General features: G+C 32.1%; 2 protein-coding genes and 1 long non-coding RNA gene across 3 annotated transcripts; all 3 read left to right on the top strand.

The window, feature by feature from the left end:
• Positions 1–3,138: 3,138 nt before the first annotated feature.
• Positions 3,139–6,151, top strand: LOC122609701. Its single transcript, XM_043782649.1, has 6 exons — positions 3,139–3,196; positions 3,290–3,468; positions 4,069–4,569; positions 4,743–4,886; positions 4,963–5,456; positions 5,534–6,151. Exons 2-6 carry the CDS (start codon positions 3,318–3,320, stop codon positions 6,149–6,151), a joined length of 1,908 nt encoding a protein of 635 aa, XP_043638584.1. The 5' UTR covers positions 3,139–3,196; positions 3,290–3,317.
• A 7,656-nt stretch (positions 6,152–13,807) lies between these two features.
• Positions 13,808–16,365, top strand: LOC122580056. Its single transcript, XR_006320732.1, has 5 exons — positions 13,808–14,197; positions 15,117–15,181; positions 15,271–15,346; positions 15,438–15,641; positions 16,098–16,365. It is a non-coding gene; the product is annotated as an uncharacterized LOC122580056 (long non-coding RNA).
• A 754-nt stretch (positions 16,366–17,119) lies between these two features.
• Positions 17,120–22,064, top strand: LOC122579982 (ankyrin repeat-containing protein At5g02620-like). Its single transcript, XM_043752248.1, has 6 exons — positions 17,120–17,221; positions 17,332–17,478; positions 18,634–19,131; positions 19,335–19,478; positions 20,539–21,020; positions 21,352–22,064. Exons 2-6 carry the CDS (start codon positions 17,355–17,357, stop codon positions 21,967–21,969), a joined length of 1,866 nt encoding a protein of 621 aa, XP_043608183.1. The 5' UTR covers positions 17,120–17,221; positions 17,332–17,354; the 3' UTR covers positions 21,970–22,064.
• Positions 22,065–22,916: the final 852 nt, after the last annotated feature.

The following is a 22,916-nucleotide window of genomic DNA, read 5'->3' as shown; positions in this document are numbered from 1 at the left end:
TATTAATTCGAAAATAATATGACGAGATATGTAGCGATAGACAGATATAGTTATGGCATTTTCATGGGAATATCAAACACATGTTATAAAACAAAACTCAATGTTATTAAATATCATTTCAAACAATTATAAATAACCTAAAATACTCGTCGTCACCGTTGTTACTACCTCGCTCGCAACTACCATAGTCGTCATTACATCGCCACCACCCCCGCTACCATCACACGTCACCACCACCCATCAACGCCATCGCCATTATACCGCTATATCGTGCAAGTATCCTTCTCTTGATACGGTTGAGAGAGACGACTATATTCAAAAGGGAGATGATATAGGTACTATATCTATAGTATATTATGAATCATTTACACCTCCTAAATTTCTTTAAAAGAAACTTAATCTAACCAAACTACAACTCTCATTTATTCACTAATTTGAATATTGTTACATAATATACTCATTTATTCACTACTCCTTTTACATCAACTATTTTTACATTAGTAATCATACCACTGCCGCCGCCGCCGCCACCACTACTACCATCGCCGCTACTGCCCACGTCACCACCATTAACCGTCCCGCCACCGCCATATGACCGTATCGCGCGGGTATATGTCTAATAATCAATAAAGCTATCATACTCGTTCATTATTCACTTATATAGTCTGTTGTATTATTTGTATATCAAGAACAATGTTACAAATATTAATTCTCCTTTCAAAAGTAGGTTGAGAAATGAGAATTATTGTCCGAATTTAAAATAGCTTTTTTTATATAAAATATTCATTTTATTCCTGACAAATTTCACTTATTTATTTGTTATTTCATTTAGGCCTATAATACTCTTATTATCACCATCTAATTTTAGCCTTACACCTAAGTTATTGTACCATACAAACCTTAAAGTATATTTAGTAGTATACGAACCTTAAAGCATGTCTAATGGTACATTACCAAATACTTACCGATTAAAAATAAATCTAAATACCTTATACTAGATAAGTTGTGGATAATCTAAATAAATCAAATAACAATGAATAAATATTCAAGCAGTCACACAATTCATAATCCAAAAATATCAAATATTTACACGACTAAAATAAAGTTCATCAAGTAAAATAATCAACAATTGTTCATTGTTCATCGGAAGAGATAACTTAGATTTAATCGGACATCTCCATCTTTAGATCGTCAATGGTTGATGAGGAAAATCCCATGAGTCGGATGATGATGTCTGCGTGCTGCTGTTGCTCCATCTTTAGCCCCAGAATGGTGTGTCGAATGATATGGAATAAATTAGAAAAGGGTTGTTGACTTCTGCAGTCCAGCCGCAAGAAACAAAGCACCACCAATTAAATTGGCCCTTTTTCTTTTTTCGTGTGATGAAGTCCGTTCGAGAGAAGCCCAAAACAAATATATAGCTCATCCGTAAAAACTAGTCCAAAACTCCAAATTATAGAAACAAGCATATTGACTTCACTACACTTCCTTAACAATTTGTGCATATTTGAATGTTTTAGCTCAAACTTGAAATGCACACAATATACATCAAAGTAGGTATATTCTTATAGAAAAACTAACCCATTTAATCATTCTTAGACCATATCAATGTATATATAATAATCACTTATCATTAGCACGTTTTGGAAATTTCCAATTTGGGTACAATATGTTGAATTGTTTTTTGTTTCACATAACCTTTTTGGTGTTGTAATTAGGTGTGTGTTAATGAGTGATGATTTGATGATAGGAAAGATATAATGGTGTGTCGTTAGTTTTAGTTAAACTACTTGTCATATGCATTTTGAATTCTTGATCACAATGACCATGAAATCATGAATTGGCAAAGTCAACATTTGAAGATAGCTATGTAGAACAGTAGAAGTAGAAGTGTAGAACTAGGATGGGCTTTGGACTACTCTGAAATCTAGCCCATGACAGCATAATTGTACTATTAGCCCACAAAGAAAGCCCATCACTTATTTATTAATCGTTTCTACACATTCAATATGGAAGTTTTTTCTTTTCTACTTTTCTAGGAACCTCTGGTAACATGGGCATTTCTTTATAGTGACGTCACCGTGTACAAACGACCGCTATGTCATTCATTTGTATTTACTAATGTAACAACCCTACTAATATACGCGGTTTTTTAAGTCAATGAAAATTTGTCTCCACCCACATCCACGTTATCCAGATTTATCAATCAACTAATCAAGCTTATTATAGTCAAGATTTATATTTTTATATACGAGAGAAAGTACCCGCGCGTTGCTGCGGTAAAATGATGAGAGTGATAGGTCATAAAGTGTGATAGTACATAGGAGGTTATATGTCATAGAGTGTCATAGTCAAATGTTTTAGTCGTACGAGCTCCACACTCGGATTTAAATATTCGTCGAAAGTATATCGAATGACATCTCTAATGAAAGAGCATGAAATTTTAATAACACCCATATAATTTTTATAATTTATCGATGTACGGTTTTTGAGATAAAAAATTTTAAAAGAATTAGAGGAAAAAATGATTTATGGAGGAGAGAGAAAATTGTATGCATTGATGTATGGTACATTATGCATTAATATGTGTATATTGTTGAATTGAATTTTGAAAATTGAAAAATTAATTTGTTTTATAATATAATATAGATATAGAATATGTTGTGGAAATACACTTACCTATACTTAAATTTGTTAAAGATATATAATTAGTTTGTTTTTCTAATACAATCTCTAGAAAAAAATCATCAGTTATCAAATCTCGTTTTCCATGAGATATATATGGTCAATGGACTAGTAGAGACAAGACCTCCAGAAGATCATATTAAATCTTGTTGTTTCTAAAGGCAATTCAATGGAATTTCTATTGGACCCAACTACCCCGCATGTTTGATAGTAGATACGATCTCTAGGAAACTACTCAATACGAATTAGCAATTATTGTGGCCCACCACCTATATATGACTTCTAATAATGTGATTGGTGTAACAACAATAAGTTTAATTAGCAAGGTCTTTAAATATTGATTTTTGGAGACGTTTGACCCTCAAGGCGCGCATTCAGCTCAATATAAACTCATTTCTAACCACAACAAAAACAACCATTGAACTATATACCATATATATACAGAGTTGCATGAAATTAACATGTATTAATCATATTTGGAAGTTACAATCACCAATTTGTCAAATTTCAGGTATTTTGATATTTAGCATGATCAATTGCTCATTTCATTTTTGTGTCATTTTGTGTTTAATTCGTTACTGATTGATTAATGATGGATATATAGTTCAGAGAAATCAGCAGCAAGAAGAGATATGAATCACACTAGTTTGAACTTAGGTCCTACTAATGCACTCAATAATCCCTTGAACCAACATCCGCCGCAGTCGCAAGTTGTCATTCCGATTTCTCTCCAACCACTGCCACCACCTCCACCAAATTTGCCATCTGGAGAGCTAGTTGAAGGTAAAGAGCCCTTACAAACCTCCACCAGATTTGCCATCCGCCGCAGACCCAAGTTGTCATTCGGACTTGTTATGATTCCTTGGTTTCTTTTTCAAAGAATTGATCAAAGTATATATATATACATGTATGATATATACTCCATAGTGATAAGGCCTTTTATTATTGCCCATATACTAAAAAGTAATGTACATTGGCAGAACTACATATTAGCCTGGGTTACGGGTATGTTCAACTTTTATAGTATAATTAAATTTTTTGGAAAATGATATATTTTATATTAGCTAGTACTACGGTTTAAATAAATATGGGATACCGGTCTTTATTTGGATACCGGTCAATTTAACTATTTTTTAACTTTTGAAATATTTTCTTATCAATATAGCTTATAAAGATGTATTTGTGCTAATAAATATAAAAAAAGCAAAAATTTTTAACAATCTAGACGATGTCGTTACTTTACAGAGATATAGGGCTAGTGAAAAAAATTTGTACTACGGGTCACATTCGATCCTGGTTTCGCCACTGGTAATCTATTAATGTTTTCTTGAATCTGATTATAAATGAACATAATACTAACATGCATATGACATTTATTAGAAGGAAAAAGTAGAGAAAACTACATGAAGATTGGTCTTAAACTTTATGAAGCATCAATCAAAGGCAATTGGGAACTTGCTAAAGAGATTCTAGACGCCCGACCAGATCTAGTACGCTTTGCCATCACGGAAAATTATGAAACACCACTGCATATCGCTGCATCAGCCGAAAACACCAAGTCTTTGGAAGTGTTTGTAAGAGAACTAGTGAAACGGATGAAAAAGGAGGATTTGGAACTACAAAACAAAAACTACAATACTGCTCTTTGTTTAGCTGCTGCAGCAGGAAATGTAGAAATAGCCAAGATAATGGTGGGTAAGAACAAGGTTGTTCTCGATATCCCTACTGATAACGGAATCATGCCACTCTATATGGCTGCTTTATTTGCTAAACCTGAAATGGCAAAATATCTGTACGACGTATCCAATAAAATGTCTGGAGATTTTTGGACAAACGAGAATCGAAGTTGGGTTCTACAGAAATGTGTTGAAACTGATATGTTTGGTAAGTTATAGATAATTGTATTTTGTCATGGTTACTTTCCTTCTTGTTATCACTTTTGAAAACTATACCCTTTAAGAACTTTTAGTTTTATGGCTAATTAAACTTTGGTTAACTTTAATGCATTAGCCAAAGACATTTTCTCTATGGTTGATTGAATACAAAGTGTATTACAGATATTGCCCTGATCATAGTCAAGGATCGTCCCGAACTCACAGAAAAGAAGAGATTACTTACGGATGTACTTGTAGCTCTGGCTCAGAAGAGAGATGCCTTTCAAGGCAAAAAACCACATATTATCTTGAGAATCATCAAGTCCAGTAAGTATATTCATGCTCCTAGTTCGACTATCATTAACGATTATTAACATTATTACACTTTCGTTTTCCTTTGCAGTTTGGTCTGTCTTACCTTTCAGGCCAGGGCATGTTAAAAAGGACAGCGATGTCGAGCAATTGTTAAAAATAATTTGGGGTAAGGTTGCCATAATGCCTAAGAAGGATGTCGATGACATAATCCGAGGGCCATCTATGGAAGTTAAAACGAAGGAAGGTGTCAGAAAAACTATGTACCCTTACAGAGTACTATTTCTTGCTGCAAAAAAGGGTAACACAAAATTCATCATTGAGCTCATTCAGTCCTATCCAGATCTAATATGGAAACAAGATGATAAAAAACTAAGTATATTTCACATAGCTGTGAAACGTCGTCAAGCAAAGATTTATAACTTGTTGTATGAGATAGGGTCCATGAAAGATCTAATAACTCCCATGAAAGACATAAAAGGCAATAATATGTTGCACTTAGTTGGGAAAAGTGCTAAAGCAAAACGATTTCAGAATGTCTCAGGAGTCGCTCTACAAATGCAACGAGAGTTATTATGGTTCCAGGTACATTTCTCCCTTTCGTTGTTTCTTATTTTCAGTTTATGACATTTGGTTACATAATTGATATGTATTTCTTGCAGGAAGTAGAGAGAATGATCCCACCTAGTTACAGAGAAAGGAAAAACAATGATAATGAAATACCGCGTGACATATTCACAAAGAAGCATGAAGATCTAGTTAAAAATGGTGAGAAGTGGATGAAAGAAACAGCTGCCCAATGTATGGTGGTCGGTACGCTTATAGCAACCATAGTATTTGCTGCAGCTTTTACACTTCCTGGTGGATATGACCAGAACACTGGTATTCCCTTTTTTCGTCAGAAACCAACCCTTATTGTTTTCGTAATCTCAGATGCCATTTCTTTGATATTCTCTTCAACATCAGTTCTCATGTTTTTATCAATCCTAACATCTCGTTATGCTGAACGTGATTTCTTGGAATCTTTACCCAAAAAGCTAATGTTTGGTCTTGGAACACTTTTCCTCTCTATTGTGACCATGATGGTTGCTTTTAGTTCCAGCTTCTTGTTACTATATAACAACAACTTGAAATGGGTGCCAATTATCATTGGTAGTCTTGCAGCCTTGCCAGTCATTCTGTTTGCTATACTGCAATTTCGTCTTTTAGGGGATGTCTTTCATTCAATTTATAGATCTAGATATCTCTTTAAGCCCACAAAACGCTTGCTTTACTATTGAAGCCATTGTTATAATTTCATTTAAGATGTATTTTAGTTTGTATTTTCATCACTTTATTTGTCAGAGTTGATCTCTTAAGGATCTATACCATAGGAATATATATGCTTGAATCAATATCGGGAGATTTATTTTCATGTCATTTCAAAAAGTAAAGTTTTTCCAAACAATAAAGTCATTTTGGTTAGTATCTACGTGATTTACCTGAGAATAATCAGGAGATTATTAAGTGGTTAAGATTCACCTAGACACTAGTCTGGCTGGGGAATTAGTGGGTACCAAATATTACATGGGATCAAGGGGTTCCGATCCCATTACCATTTTTTTAGATGATTTACTTTGAACATGCTCATTCATGGGTTGTTATGGCGACAAACGAGAGTAGCACTATATTAATTACTAGATAGATTATACCCGTCGATGGACGGAGACATCAGAAGTATAAAGTAATTACCAATTACTTATGAATGTATTAAATTTTTATTTTGCATTATTAAAAGTGGTATTTTATTTTTTGATGAAACATATTTGAAATAATTTAATTATAATGAGGTGACGTATGAGGGTTTTCTCTAGCATTTAGCTGGTTTCCTCTAGAATGATAGTGGGACTTCCACCGTCAGTCATGCCCTCGGATTGACTGTGTTGGTGACGTGATCGATCTCTACCGGACGATGTAGAAGCATGTCGCTAAATTCAATCAGCACTGTTGTTCAAAAAAAAAAAAAATCTTGTATGTGTTTTCTATAAAGATGACATTTTACATATTTTGTTTTTCATTTTTTTTTTTTACCAAATTTATGATTTGCATCCAAATCCAACTAATAAACTGACCTTCGTGTATGATTTGCATTGAAATCGAGAGAATTACACGTCACATTCTCCTGATACAGACAATGAGATGTCATTACTTACGATATATCTAAACACTCATGAGAAACACGTATAGATTAAGACGGAGAGATGACAAATGGTCAATTTAGGTACACCGGCGTATACTGTGGTTGTTTATGTCGAATTTGTGGGTTTGTGGATAGACAGAAATATATGGCCATTTCTTTGTAGTGACGTCACCGTGTACAAGCCACTATTCTGTCATCCTTCCTTTTTGTTTATATTTCTATAACAAACCTATTACGCGGTTTTAAATTTTAATGAAAATTTCGTCTCGGGTACATGACATTTTTTTATTTTGAGAATCATTTTTTAAAAAACTTTGAGAATTCTTAAATTATGTATTGGATCACATTTTCTTTTTGTTGTAGAAAAGTATGTTGTAGAAAAACTTTTTTAAAAACCTTCAAAATAGCCTTTTGTAAACTTATGAATGAATACGTTCACTTTTTCGTTCACATGTGAACAAACGGCTATATATAAGGTTTTGAAAGAAAAATTTATCTGCAACATATATTTTTATAATGTTTCACATGTGAATCAACAATAAAAACATGTGATCCAATACATAGTTTAAGAGTTCTCAAAGTTCTTGGAAAAATGGGTTCTCAAAATAAGGGTCCTCTTATATAAAATACCAAATTCCAATAAACATAAAAAAAAAAAAAACACACATTACATAATATTACTAAAACCATAAATAATAATAATAACAAACCTTACATAATACTAAAAAAACATAATAAAAACATTACATTGTTTACTTTAGATATGTGTCTGACATCATTGAGCATGTGATTTTGCATGACCATTTTAACATCACATATTTGGTATGTTGTTTGCCATGATTTGAAGTAATAGATGAATGTCGTGTGTTGATTTTTTGAAAAGAAAAGTGTGTTTGTGTGTGTATGTTGTGTTTTGAATATGTGTAGTGTGTTTATATACAAGTTCTGAAAAATTTTAAAAAAAAGAAAAAAAGAAGAATAATCTATCAGTACCCGATAAGTAGTCGTTGGACCGCTCCTCCCCCTCTCTACTCGTTTCTTCCATTGCGTGCTCTCACCACTCACTTTCCACCCTTCATGCATGGTCCGGGGACGACGGCGGTGTTCCACGGCGGGGCCGCACCACTCACGCACGCCGCCACCCGGCGTTGCCATCACCCTAATATCTATAAATATAAATATAAGATATAATATAATTAATGTATACGGAGCGTAGAGCAACTTGTTCGATATGTATATCTTACAACTTAATTGTTCAATCTTAATAAATACTTAATATATATATACACACACACACATTAAAAGGCACTGTCTTAACCTTAATTGAACAATCACAATTCTCAATTTCTCTAACTTAACTAAATTAGCACATGTCATAATACAATTTACGTTTTTTTTGTTTTTTATCATCAATTTACAATTTTAAACCTTTTACTTAAAATAATAATTTTATTGGAATAAAATACATAAAATATAAAACTCATGTTTATCCAAAATATCCAACTAATTAAAAATTTTAAAAAGTAATTTTTTAATAAATAAAAAAAACAACTTGGGTTTGATGTGTGAAATCGAGTTTAATAATTTATAACAAGATCTACCGCTTACTGATTACCATACACTTACGGGCAGTGTACCTCTTCGTATGTAATATAGTTAATTGGTAAGACCAGGATCGAACACAAGGACTGAATGTTGTACATAAGGTTGTAAAAATGTAAATCAAGAGAAAGTTTGGTTTGTGACCGAATTGTCACTTTGCGTTTAGAAAAGTTAGTTTGCCGATATTAAAGCAAGTTAGTAATTCCGAGGAATTAATCGAAAATGGTTTTAGTGTAAACAATAATTAAAAAGTCATCTATGTCGAATTCGCTACACAAAAAGTCTAGGTTGCATATCATTTAAGCTCAAAATTCATCTTTGTTGGTGATAATAATCGTGACAAGTCAAAAACACAAACGGGTGCACAACGTTTGTAAAATCTACTCAATCACCTAATCAACTCAATTTCTTGCAACAAGTGGTACCACCAACCCTATTACAATTCTTTGAACAAACTAGTTTGCTTGATTATTTTAAATAACAATTTTATCTTTGTGAAAGAAACGTGGTACCACCAACCGTTAAATCTACTTAACAAAGGAATGTCTATTAGACTTGTATTCTTTACTATCATACCATGACCTAGCAAGAGTTATTCATAGACAAACAACTAAAATAATACTTGCATTCAACTAGTACCACTATCGAAGAACACAAAAATCACTAAAAACACAAGTTTAAGTAGAAGAAATCACTTCAATAAGATCTTGATAAAATGTTAAGTAAAACCAACTTGAATTCAAAATATTATGCAACCATAACTAATTGTTTCACTTCATCTTCATCGATGTATAAAGATTTAGCTACTCATAATGTTAAGAGCTAAAGATAGAAATAAAAAGGAAGACATAATGTAACAAATATGAGGTAATGATCCAAATCAAGGTTACAATCAAGCTACAATAAGTAATAATAGCCAAGAATAATCTTAAAGTCTTCAAAAGATGTTGGAGTAGTGAAAAACTCTTCAAAAACAGCTGCAAGTTAAGTATGTATGCTCAAGTGTCCAAGATTAGGTTTAGGGTTGAGTGGGTGCAGGTATTTATACCCCAGGAGAGAGAAAATCTGCCAGTCCATCGCCGAGTCGCGCCACGAGCCACTTTATCGCACCGCGGGGAGCGGAGGTTTTGGACCAGTTTTGCACAGAACTTTTTGTCGCGTCGCGATGTGCTAGAATTGCGTCGCGATTTGAGTTTTCTACCGTATCGCGTCGCGAGTGCTCCAAATCGCGCGCGATTTCTGCCAGATTTTGGTATTTCAGCTTCATTTTTCTTCAAGGCTCACCCGTTTATGCATATGGACCATTTCTGAGCTATTTTCTACCATTTATGAGCAATGTACCTGTTGTAGCCCTGAAACCACTAGCAAACACCATAACGCACCACAAGACAAGTATAAACGGCTATAAAACGAGTACAAAACGTCCAATTTGTATGAGGAAAACATGTATAAATTGAGACATATCAGGGTTATAATTAGTTTTCATCAAACTATAATTATTACTTATTTAAGTTATTTTTAATTATAACTTATCAAATTATCAATGATTATATATATAAAAAAAACAATATATCTAACTATACAATCTAAAACTTTCATGAAAAATACAACAACAAAAACTACAAGAAGTTTTTTAATTATATGGTTAAGAAAATAGACAACAAGCTTTGACATGATATTGATAAAAGAATAAGTTAAATGCTTTTGTCAATGTTCTAGTATTACATTCTGTTATTTTGATTTTCATTACATTCTTTATATTTCAATTTTACCGGTTTGTCCTTTCATAACTTTAATTAAATTCTTTATATTTAAATTTATTGGTTTGTTATTGTTTTTCTTAAATTACACACATTTAATTTTATCTTTAATATGTCATAAATAATCCGTGTATTTGACACGAGTCAAAATCTAGTAGGATACTAAAAGACATTAACCTCAATTAACCAATTATTATTCTTAATTTCTCAAATTTAATTAAATTAGCACATGTCCTAATATATTTTACACTTTTTTGTTTTTCATAATCAATTTACACTTTTAAACCTTTTTATTAAAAGGATAATTTTATTAAAATAAAAAATAAATAATAAAACTCATGTTTATCTCAAATATCCAACTAATTAAATAATTTTAAAAATATCTATCTAATAAATAAAAAGATATTATCATTACTTTATTAATAATCAAATACATATTAATCTTTTAATCAAATACAATATACGTGACATCGATGCATAGTTTGAAGAACTAATGTTTGAAGATATTATTTTTAGGCACGTGAGCTCAACTCATAACAAGACTACTCCTATGATCACTAGCTAAGCAACCCGGGATTTCAATAAAACTTTTGTTAATAATTTCTTGATTCGTTCGTGTAAATGTGTAATCCAAATAGACCTAATATTGAGTAAATCGGTTGCCGTTGACACCTCTAGGAGACTAACCATCTTTTCTAATAATTTTAAAAGAAAGTTATATGAAAATGTTATAAACACTTTTGAAGGATAAACATTCAAATCTAGCAAGTTAAATGAGAAAGATAAACCTTATAGCAAATGAGTCTTAGAAATATTAAATCAAATCAAAATTACACAAAACCGAAATGAAAATTTTAATGTTTAGAATAAGTAAACAAACCCAAGAAAAAATAAACTACTTCGAATAGAACATTTATAGCCAATTAAAAACAACATAATTTTTCTCTTACTATTTATAACAATGAACCGAGTTTGTATATGAATGAAATCTATTATGAATATAAATGAAGGTAACATGAAACAAATATTAAAAAAACCTTACCAATTTTCAATCAATAGATTTCTATGAATAAAAATATTATAGATACATTTGAAATGTGAAAAGATAAGTAGAATATTAAAAAATAAAAAAGAAAAAGAAAAATTAAAACACATGATGTCATAATTTTTTAAAAGGTAACTTAAGAATAGGATGTTAGCTTGCCACATAGGTTTTTTTCTAAAAATATCTTCTAAAAACAATTTTATTTTATTAATATAACAGATATGTTGCCTCAGGTTAATTACATTTCGATTTGTATAAGAAGGTGGTTGTGTTTACGTTTTGAAGTGATTATTTGATTATTGAGTTTGTAAAACGCAGATAATCTAAAAAACTGTTTGTATCAAAAAGTGATTATTTGCTATGAAAATGCAGTTTCGAAGAAGCATGTACCTACAAGTTTTTTCAAGACGCAGTTTTGGAAACGCATAATTTATTTTGAAAACGCAAAATTTGTTCTATAAAAGTAATACCAAACACCCCCTAATTTACAACATTTGTTATTATTTTTGAAAGAATGGTTTATAAAGTAAAATGACTAATGTTGTATTTATTTAATAATAAATTTGGTAATGATACTATTATTTTGATGGATGAGTATTCCCTCAAGTTCTCCCAACTTGACTTGGGAGGATCTTGACCCTTGATTGAAAATCAAGGACTAAGATTCAATCATTAACTTTAAATCTTGGCCCTTGATTTTCAATCAAGGGTCAAGATCCTACCAACTTGACTAGTCAAGTTGGGGGAATTTGAGGGAATCCCCTTCCTATTTTGATTTAAGGGTTATAATTAAAAGTTTAAACTCATTTACCGGTTTTTTTTTTTTTGTAATGTTGTAATTAAATCAATACATGTTTAAACTAATTTACATGTTTTGGTTTCAATCACCACTTTACACTTAAATTCTATTTAAAATCATTAATTTATAAATAACGAATATTTTTTTGCATAATATCTATCTTGATTTTAGACCTGTGTCCAACACTGGACACGTGGCTTACGATATTATCAATATTAGATTTTCATACATTTAAGTCATAAAAACTTTTAATTTTGAAGATACACTGGTCCAAGTGTTATAATAATCACAGATTCATCACTGTCATTATTAGCTGAGACATATTGATGAAATTGTTTGTCGTAGTTCTTCCACAAGGCGCATGCTACAATCATCCCTCTATTATAGAATTTTGTAAAACCAGTTGTACTCATAATGTGATATTATTATGAATGCTAATTAAGAATTAAATATAAATATACTTGTGATTTTGTACTTGATATTCAAGTATATGTCTTTGATCATAATGAATGCTCATAACACGAACAAGTTAAAATAATTTTTGAGATAATTTTTTGATTTTGTAAAAACAAGTTTAAAAGAATATACTTATAGAACATTAAACACATATATTGTATTTCGTCTTTTAAAATATTTTTTTGTAGATAATATTTCTTATGTTTAATTTTTATTATTTAACTAAGTATTTACAAACTTCTTAAAAAATCGTCTCAAGCTGATGACAAAAAATAAATATAAATTAAGTATCAGGGCTAATAAGTGTAAATTATCGATAGAAAAAAAAGTGTAAATAAATGAGATTTTTTCGACAAATACTAATATAATAATATATATGGATAATGATTATAAGGATTTTAATTTATATTTAAATTAAATGATGACATAAGCGAAAGTCAATTTGATTAAATTAAACGATTTGATTGGTTTAAGTCATTAGTTCAACTGTCTTATAGTATATATTAAGATTAAGATTAAGATAACAAAAGATATAGAGAGGTTACAACATTGGATTAATACGAATTTATATATATTATATACAGAAACCCCACTACACAATCCAACATTGATATGTTTTCCACCCTAATTAAAATTGGATAATAATCTAGTTTGTTTCATAATAACACTTAATTTTAATATTTTTAAAGCAAAATTTATAATCGAAAACATCTCATAAAACAAATCTAATGAGCCCAAATTCAATATTATTTTATCACATTTTAATTTGTTGAAAAAAATACTGTATGTCTTAATTATTGTCTTTATTAGAAAAAAAAGTAGAATTAAAAAAAAAGTCATTAACATGTTATAAACATTCCGAGGTTTTACCCAAGGTCTTGAGTTCGATCCTTAGGGATGTTAAGTCTCGGTGTTTTTTCTTCCGAATACTTGTAACAGCCTATAAGCAACATCTCATTGTCTAGGGGTACGTATAAGGTTTCACCATTATACAGCAAGGTTTCCCGGATGTTGTGTTTCATGAAAAAAAAAAAATGTTATAAAAGAAAAAAGTCATTGAATGGCTCGACCAATATGGATGCTTTTACATTAGAAAAGTAAACTCCTTGAAAAAACCTTTTTTGGAATTTCATCAAAGTATAATCAAACTACTATGAACAAGATAGTGTTGTAATCCAACCCAAGTAACAAATGAAGAATAATAAAAATTTTTGTTTACTTAACCGGAAAGAACCAAGTCGGTGTGCTTACTTAATATCCGGCGAAAGATTAATAGAGATTTTGTTTAATCACTTGACTTAGAAAGAATTAATAACTCAAAATCCTTCGCAAATTACACCCGTCCGTCCGTCCTTCCGTCCGTCGTTATTAATCTCCGGCGAAAGAAGTATGCGAACGCCAGCTGGAAAACCGAACAACATCAACGTCGATGATCGAATTCCTCTTCGCAATTATTACCGAGTCGCCGATAATTTTCTTTAAAAGGTCTCTCTTCTTCGTTACTCACTCACTCTTTATTATATACGTATTATATAAGGATTACCTATACAATGATTGCAAATTAACTCAGGGTTTTAAGTTAATTAATAACTGTTTAGGGGTTCATTATGTAAGGTGATAATTCTATGAGTTGAATGGGAAATTGAATTACAGGATTCATAGGGGGATATCGGGCCAAATGAGAATTTTGAGATGTTAACCGATTTATCCAACAACTTTAGGGTTATATTAGAATGTAGTAATTTACGTTTTCTTGAAAAGTATTTTGTCTATATAATAAGTGGTTTTTAAGAAAAAATTTTAACTTACCTGTGGCATCCGGTATTGTTATCATTCTGTGATTATTGTATTGTATCGGTTTTCCATCCTGATCCATCTTATATGCATATTTTACTAGCGTGGCAATGCACAACCCCATGCTCGCGCAACTAGCCATGTGATAAACAAGTACATAAAGAAAAAAACTCTATTTTACAAATATTAAATACCGCTTATCGTGCTAATGGCTTAATACCCTAGTGGCATCTTGGTGGTGGGATAAGGCCTAGGAGCCATAAGGTCTAAGGTTCGAATCCTATAAAGGAGGTTTTATGAGATTTATTAAGTTTCTTTCATAATTTATGTATAGTCATTATTGCTTAGTGGGGAGATGATCGACTTGTTCCATTTGGTGGCACAATGCCACAATAAAACTCCAGTCTCCAGTGGTCCGTCTGTGATCAAAATTTGTCGTTCAAAAAAATAAAAGTTCCGCTAACATTATTTGTATCATTGTATCATTTTAGATGCATCTTTGGTCAGTCTTCTTTATCAAGTGTACATATACTTGCTTGCAAACTGTAGGTTTATGTTCCAGTAAACCAGTGTCTAATCTTTTGTAGTTTGCTGTATTTTTCACATGCAGGCAGACATATATCGAGAAGAAAAGAATATTGTAGATTTGTATGTTACGCTTCTAAAATATTCAAGGTAATTTAAGAAAGTCACTTTGTAACTTAACGCCAATGTTGTCTACTAATTGCTGTTATGTTTACTACCGATTTTTTTTTAATTTTCAGCTTGATACTTGAAACTATAAGATTTCATAGTGACTACCAACTTTTATGTTCAAAGGAACGAGCATATACCAAGAAGGTGAATATGGTTCATTACTTTTAGTTGTGTGTCTATGTTATTGCTTGGTAAAGTTTGACCGCAAGGCGTTACTAATTTACCCTTTTTTCAGCAATTACATCTGGTGTTAAATGAACTGGAATTTTTGAAACCAGCAGTTGATCATCAATTAGTAGCTGGCTTAAACAAGTGTCATATTAGAAGCAAAGAATATCAACCAAATGGCCATGGAGGAATCCCACATAGGTCAGGGGATTCTTCTTCTCTACCACCTGCTGTCAATATTACAATTTCTTTTGGCTCTGATGATAAGCAGGTAAGAATGGTTGATTTCACGTATAGTTAAATACCATTACTTTTTGTCATGATTATTATGATACGTAACAAGCCGATTATAACAGAAAAGAATGATAACTAGAAGTAAAAGTTGTATGATTAAAGATAGTGCCGATTAAAGCCCCATTAGCCCTAGCCCCTAGTTCCTTGGAACAATGATATAAGTATTGACATAAAAACTGTGGCGTAACGGTCTTATTTAACCAAGTTGTCTAATCCTAAACTTGGTCAACTAGAAATTACTATAATTAATAGATTAACTATTAAATAATGACACTTCACATCTCTACCTTATAAGTCGATTCATATCATATTACTACTCACTATGATCTTGATGAACAATGAGCTGCTTGTACTCACCAATGTTATTTACAAGTAATTCCGGGGATATTAATTTTGTCTATGTCCTCATATGCGCCTTTTTATGTTTGTGCAGCTTCACCAAAAGGAAAGTGCACTCTCCTGGATGCAGAATCTTAGGTGTACTTTAAGTTGTTTGTTTTGAGGACATAAACGACTGATTTCTGCAACTAAAGATATCTAAAGATCCTCAAGCTATAAATATAATGTTGTTTTGTTTATTTTATAAACTGAATATTGTCCGCACAAATATAATCTTGTTTTTATTATATAAAATACCAAACCATCATTTGTTATTTGTTTATCCTCGATATAAATAGTGTATATTTTATTATTTTTCAGAATTACAATTAGAATTTGACTTCAATAACAGATTTATACAATTTTCATTATCAATTATATTTTACTAGTCATATGCCCGCACACAGCATTGTAAAAGTCATTGATGTACTGATGGAATTCGATTTGTTGTGATTTGTGGTAGTATTGTCGGAATCCCGGATTATGTTATATAATTTCGTTGCCGGAAACCGATTTATGTTGCCCAGTAACTTATTTATTTATGTTGCTAAAACTGGATATGAAAATGGGCTATGATGAAATTCGATAATAACTTTTAAATTAAAAATCCAAGTTGTATCTTGACGAAGTAAACATATGTTGTAGACATGATGGATTTTAAATTTTTATTTGTCTCGTCCTTAATTCTAAGCCGTAATTTGTTTAAAAAAAAATGGTTTTTTGCATAATTTGGCATCTACACTCTATGATAAGGCATATAATTAACATCTTTTAGTAAACGTCACATGACAAGTCAAATTTTAACATGGTTTTAACCAAAACCTTCACTCTAATGGTCTTTAAAAAGAAAAAAAAAACATCTTTATCCTTTTCCATTCTAGTAAGATTTATATATAAAATACGTACTTTTTTACTAGTATGTTTTAGGATAGATGTAATTATTCCTTGTATACATGGAAATATTCCTTTATTTTATACTTTAATTGTTGAAGTAGTATTGCCTTTAATAAAGTAAGGCAAATGTCTTTAAATATTCAATCTATGTTGACGTTGACTTAAATAACATCAAGACATTCATCTCAGCTCTCTCCATTCCATTCATATAACACAAAAAAACATAAAAACAAACAAAAACTTCCTTCTCAGTCTTGAAGGGATTACTTGAACAATCTCATTCAGGTATGTTCAAATAACCATAACTTCATTTTGCTGTTGTTTATTGAACGCTTTATTATCCTTATTACTATATCTATCTATAATTTATATATATGATGACATTTGCTGTGTAGTTTATAAGCCAGCAGCTGAAGAAATGAACCAGCAACAGTACCAACAGCCGCAGCAGAATTATACTGTCGTAGCGATGGGACCGCCACCACCGATTCCACCAGCAATGCCACCTCCACCCAATCTACCTCATTCAGATCTGCTTGAAGGTATTTTATTTCAAGTCAACTAGCATGGAAATTTACAGTTTTACTTCATTTATATAGCTTAATATTTACTTATACCTTATGTCTTACTAGTTAGTTATTGTCTGCAGTCATCAGTATGATGTTAGTTTATGCAGACACATCAAAACTGATATTTTTTTTTTAAGTGCTGCAAAGAGATTCAAAGTGTGTAAATTTAAGAAAGTTTCCCACTAAAAAATGTATGCAAATAATGATCGAAAACAATAATAAAAAGATTGGGATAAGTTCGCACTTAAAAGTGTGGAAATTCGTATCCATCCGACCAATCAGGGCTTATATTAAGGTTTGTAATGGACTAATGGGTGTGATGCTTTTTGCTGTTAAAAAAGGGTTTAGTTTTAAAATAGTATGATCGAACAAGTTTATCGGTACATAGAGTGTGGAGCTTTAAGCAATATGTCTACACTTACTTCTTCACACACTCATATGTGTGTGAATATGCTCAAAAAGATGAAGAGTTGAAAGATTTAATTTAGTGTCAACCAGTGTCGGCTTAAGGTTTTTGGTGGCCTTAATAGAGATCAAATTTGGAGGCCTAGTTCATTAGCATACTAATTAAAGTAAACAAATAAAGCCAAAACAAAAGTAGTTCAACTTATGTTGTTAAAATACTAGTAATAAAAATGTGTAGAGGTTCATAGAATAACCAATAAGGGTGTTACCGTAATGCAAAAAATATAATGGTACCTACCCCAAAATCTAAACGCACTAAACCTACTATACGAAAAATTGAGGCCTTGGATTTTTGGGGACCTAAAGCGATCGCTTACCCGCTATCAATATTAGAGCCGGCTGTGGTGTCAACGACTTGTATTGACACGTGTTTCAACTAGGGGGGAAGAATAGTTCGAAGCAGCTGCAGTGAGTAGATTTGTATATCAGTTGTCATTGATACTTCAAGTATAATATTTTAGAGTGGTTAAACTTGAAAAGCAGAATGTATTTTGTTTTTTTATAATGTAAAATTAATATATTGAAGATAAAAACTTATCTTAGGTGAAAGTAGTAGCAACTGGTGTAACTAATAGATAGTTGTCAACTTGTCATTGTGCAATGTAAGTCTTTGCCTTCAAAATAGAGAGCACTAATTTGCTTTTGAAATTGCTTAATTTGAAGGAACTAGAGAAAACTACATCAAAGTTGGTGTTCCGCTTTATGAAGCATCAATCAAAGGAGACTGGAACACTGCTAAACGCATTCTTGACCAACAACCAGAACTCATACGTTCTGCTATCACAGAAAATTATGAAACAATGCTTCACATTGCTGCATCAGCAGAAAGCACCAAGGCAGTGGAGGAGTTTGTGGAAAAGTTAGTGCAATTGATGGATAAGCAGGATCTTGAGCTACAGAATAAAAGTTACAATACTGCCCTCAGTTTAGCAGCTGCAGCTGGTAATGTGAAAACGGTCACGACAATGGTGAAAAAGAACCCAGCTGTGACGGAAATACCTAGTAGTAATAGAATGATGCCACTATATATGGCTGCTTTATTTGCAAAACCTGATATGGTAAGGTATCTATATAAAATTTCTAAGAAAATGTCAGGTGACTTTTGGACACATGAGAATCGGGGTTGGGTTCTACAAAAATGCGTTGAAGCTGATATATTTGGTAAGCAGTTCTTACATATTCTTGTTATTATCTCGTGGCTTTTCTGTTTTTCTTTTCATATCTTTTTTTTTTTGAATAAATTTTTGTAAAGGTTTCATGTTAGTTTTTAACTCATTTTGTGAAGGTTTATTTGTTACGAGTTTCTTATTTGACTATCATGCTTTCCCTTAAAAGTCTGTATGGTTTATTGTACATAATTGTAGATGTTGCTCTACAAATAGTGAATGATCGACCCGAACTTTGCGCCAAGAAGGGATTACTCACCGATGTTCTCTTAGCTTTGGCTCAGAAGACTAAAGCTTTTAAAGGAATAAAGCCACATATTATCATCAGATTCATCAAGTCATGTAAGTATATGCACTTTAATCTCTTTTATTTGCTTCATTTTACTTTAGTTTTTGAACGATATACGACACTCTCAAACATATATTACGATCAAGTATATTGATTGTATGGTTAAAACTATGCTCGCTGAAGTTCAAGAGAACAGAAACTGCTAAGAAGGTTGCGGCTGTGTGGGATGCCGGGTTCTATGTTTTCTAGTTTGGTGTCTCTTGTGTTTGTACATCACTCTGGTGTTATGTGATGTCCTTGTAACTCGGTTGTTTGTACTCCTTGATTCTCCTTAGAATAACTGTCGGGGCATTCAAGCAAGTTCAGATGGAACACCCATCTTCTGTTACACAATTTTATTGGTTGATTCATAAAAGTTTGCCACGGTAACAACCCTTTACCCAAACTGCACACTGCAAACTGATTTCTACTTGAATTAATTAGTTTCAATGATCTCTTTTTAGTTATATCTTCCTTACTGCTTAAAAATCATTTCATAAGCTACAAATATAGTATATGGTTGTGAGTACATCAAATAGATAATATAGAGTTGGCAAAATGGGCGGGTTGAGTAACAAGTCAAAACAAGTTATTTGGTATTGGGTAGATAAGGCTGTGTATGATTACAAAAATGATAATTTCATTGCATGAGAATCTAATTTTGTTGAATATATTGATTGATTTAGTATATTTGATGTGTTGATATACACTTTAGGAAACTATCAATCTCTTTGATCGTTCGGCCCGTTTTACATTTCGTTTTGGCTAATAGTATTTATTTTACACATTTGCTTTGTTAGAGATAAATCAAATTGACCAGTTTACATATAAATGGACTGAAATGCCCTTCTATTAATGGCCTCAGAATAAAAAGAAAGTCATATACTTTCATATATGGATGACGGAAGCGTTATCTAGTACCTATATTGTCTATGGTTCCATGTATCATACGTTCGTACACAACGGGTCATTCATTATTATGAGTATTTTAATATAGTAATCTACTAATAACCAACTTCATCCATCATTTTTACTTTCAGTATGTGACATAACGATATTTGATGTTGTTTTCAGTATTTGCAGTTTTTCATGTGAAGTTAGGGCATGCTGAAAAAGACAGTGAAGCCCTCCAGCTACTAAAATTAATTTGGAAAAAAATTGCCATAATGCCTAAGAGCGAGATTGATGACATAATCCGTGGGCCACCTTTAAAGCAAGGAAATACTATAAAGGGCTATCCTTCCCGAGTACTTTTTTGTGCTGCAAAAATGGGCAACACGAAGTTTATAATTGAACTCATTCAGTCATATCCTGATCTAATATGGAAACAAGATGATAAAGGGCAAACTATTTTTCACATAGCTGTCAAACGTCGTCAAGCAAAGATCTATAATTTGCTATATGAGATTGGTGCAATGAAAGATCTAATAACTCCTATTAAAGACAAAAAGGGAAATAATATGTTGCATTTAGTTGCGAAGAGTGCTAAGCCAAAACGATTTCAGAACGTGTCAGGAGTTGCTCTACAAATGCAGCGAGAGTTACTATGGTTCAAGGTAAATTCTCTTCAAGCTTATAAAGGATATATCGCTGTACATATGTTTGTAACTGAGTTGGATGCCTACATGTTATTAAACTTTGTCGAGCAAAAACATTCAAAGGGATTCGGCTATTATGAGTAAAAGCACTTTGGGCAGCTCTAATCTGTTTGACCCATTTGCCTATTTGACCCCTTTTCCTCATAAGCAATTTCTTCTTTCTAATTTAACTTTGTAACCCGTTAGAGATAAAACATAACCCGAATCGACCCAATCATAAGTAATGGGTTGAAATTGTCATGGTATTTGACACATTAACGAAAATGACTTGATATATGTGTGTGTGTAGGAGGTAGAGCAGATGATCCCGCCTAATTATAGACAAAGAAAGAATGGAGATGGTAAAACACCACGTGACTTATTCACCACGAAGCACGCAGACTTAGTAAGCAAAGGTGAGGATTGGATGAAGAACACAGCATCACAATGTATGGTGGCTGCCACCCTCATAGCCACAATAGTATTTGCAGCCGCTTTTACACTCCCTGGGGGGTACAACCAAAACAATGGTATTCCTTTTTTCCGCCATAAACCATCCCTCATTGTTTTTGTAATCTCAGATGCCGTTTCCTTAATATTCTCATCAGCCTCAGTCCTTATGTTCTTATCTATCCTCACATCTCGTTATGCTGAGCGTGACTTCTTAGAATCATTACCCAAGAAGTTGATGTTTGGTCTTACAACACTCTTTCTCTCTATTGTGACCATGATGGTGGCCTTTAGTGCCAGTTTCTTCGTACTTTACCATAATCACTTAAAATGGGTGCCAATCACTGTGACTGGTTTGGCTGGTGTTCCGGTTCTTTTATTTGCTACATTGCAATTTCGTCTGTTAGGAGATGTGTTCTACTCAACTTATCGATCTAGATATCTCTTTAAGCCCAAGAGACGGATGCTTTACTTCTAAATTGTTGTAATGTTTTCTTCTTTGATTCCAAAATATACCTTAACAACTGTATATGAACTATTCCTTCTCAACTAAACGCTGCAGTTTCATTCAAAGTTTGTCTGTGGAGATGTTTTTCTTTTGGTTTCCAACTGCCTTCCACATTTCTGGGCAAAGTATTTTGGTGAGAGCTTGATCACTACACATTTAAGTTACCGAAGATTGGAACATTTTGCGCCATTAAGCTTTCAACGAAGGTCAACTCAAGTAGGTGTTTGGCATAATTTTTGATGTTCCAAATGTGATTTGGGATATGATTATTCACAAAAACACATATGTATTTTGTTTATATATCTGTGTGACAGAAATATGTATCTATACTTATAATGTACTAACAAATTAACAATTTCAACCCAAAAGTAATTCTGTAATATAGTTTTATTCATTTAAACAAAGTGCCAATAGCAAACAACATACAATTAAACATTCAACATGGTCAAACTCTCTCAGATAACTTTTGTCACAGTAGTTCTCCCTCTCATATTTTTAAATTAGTATTGTGTGGATTTCATTTTTTACTTCACCATAACTTTTTTCAATGATTTGACATTGTGGTTATTTTGTGTTGCTTGCATTTTAAAGACATTTTAGTTGTATTTGTGGTTGTAGATGTCTTACTAAAGTAACTAATTATTTAGAGTTAGATTTAACTGTTAAGTTAGGATAGACGTGAACTCTAACGTAAAACTTAATGGCTTATATAAACTCGATCATTAAAATTAGTGGCCTTATTGAAATTCAGGTGGTGTATCCCAACCAAAATAGTGTGGACCCCATGTCTATAATGGTATATATGGTAGAGTAAAAGCGGGCCCACTGTTATTAATAATCTGGTCGGGTTATCAAAATCATGGTCGGGATACCAGGTGCCTTGAAAATTAGTATCTTCATTTAAACTTATTAATTAA

The sequence above is a fragment of the Erigeron canadensis genome, chromosome 8 (assembly GCF_010389155.1).
Source record: "Erigeron canadensis isolate Cc75 chromosome 8, C_canadensis_v1, whole genome shotgun sequence".
In the NCBI taxonomy this organism is placed as follows: Eukaryota; Viridiplantae; Streptophyta; class Magnoliopsida; order Asterales; family Asteraceae; genus Erigeron; species Erigeron canadensis.
This window is presented reverse-complemented; position numbering and strand designations above follow the sequence as displayed.

Excerpts from the sequence above, each read along its gene's own strand:
- LOC122609701 (XM_043782649.1), top strand. The coding sequence starts at position 3,318 with ATGAATCACACTAGTTTGAACTTAGGTCCTACTAATGCACTCAATAAT. Across the intron at positions 4,570-4,742 it reads TGTTGAAACTGATATGTTTG|ATATTGCCCTGATCATAGTC; the intron begins GTAAGTTATAGA and ends AGTGTATTACAG. Across the intron at positions 4,887-4,962 it reads CTTGAGAATCATCAAGTCCA|TTTGGTCTGTCTTACCTTTC; the intron begins GTAAGTATATTC and ends TTTCCTTTGCAG.
- LOC122579982 (XM_043752248.1), top strand. The coding sequence starts at position 17,355 with ATGAACCAGCAACAGTACCAACAGCCGCAGCAGAATTATACTGTCGTA. Across the intron at positions 19,479-20,538 it reads CATCAGATTCATCAAGTCAT|TATTTGCAGTTTTTCATGTG; the intron begins GTAAGTATATGC and ends TGTTGTTTTCAG. Across the intron at positions 21,021-21,351 it reads GAGAGTTACTATGGTTCAAG|GAGGTAGAGCAGATGATCCC; the intron begins GTAAATTCTCTT and ends GTGTGTGTGTAG.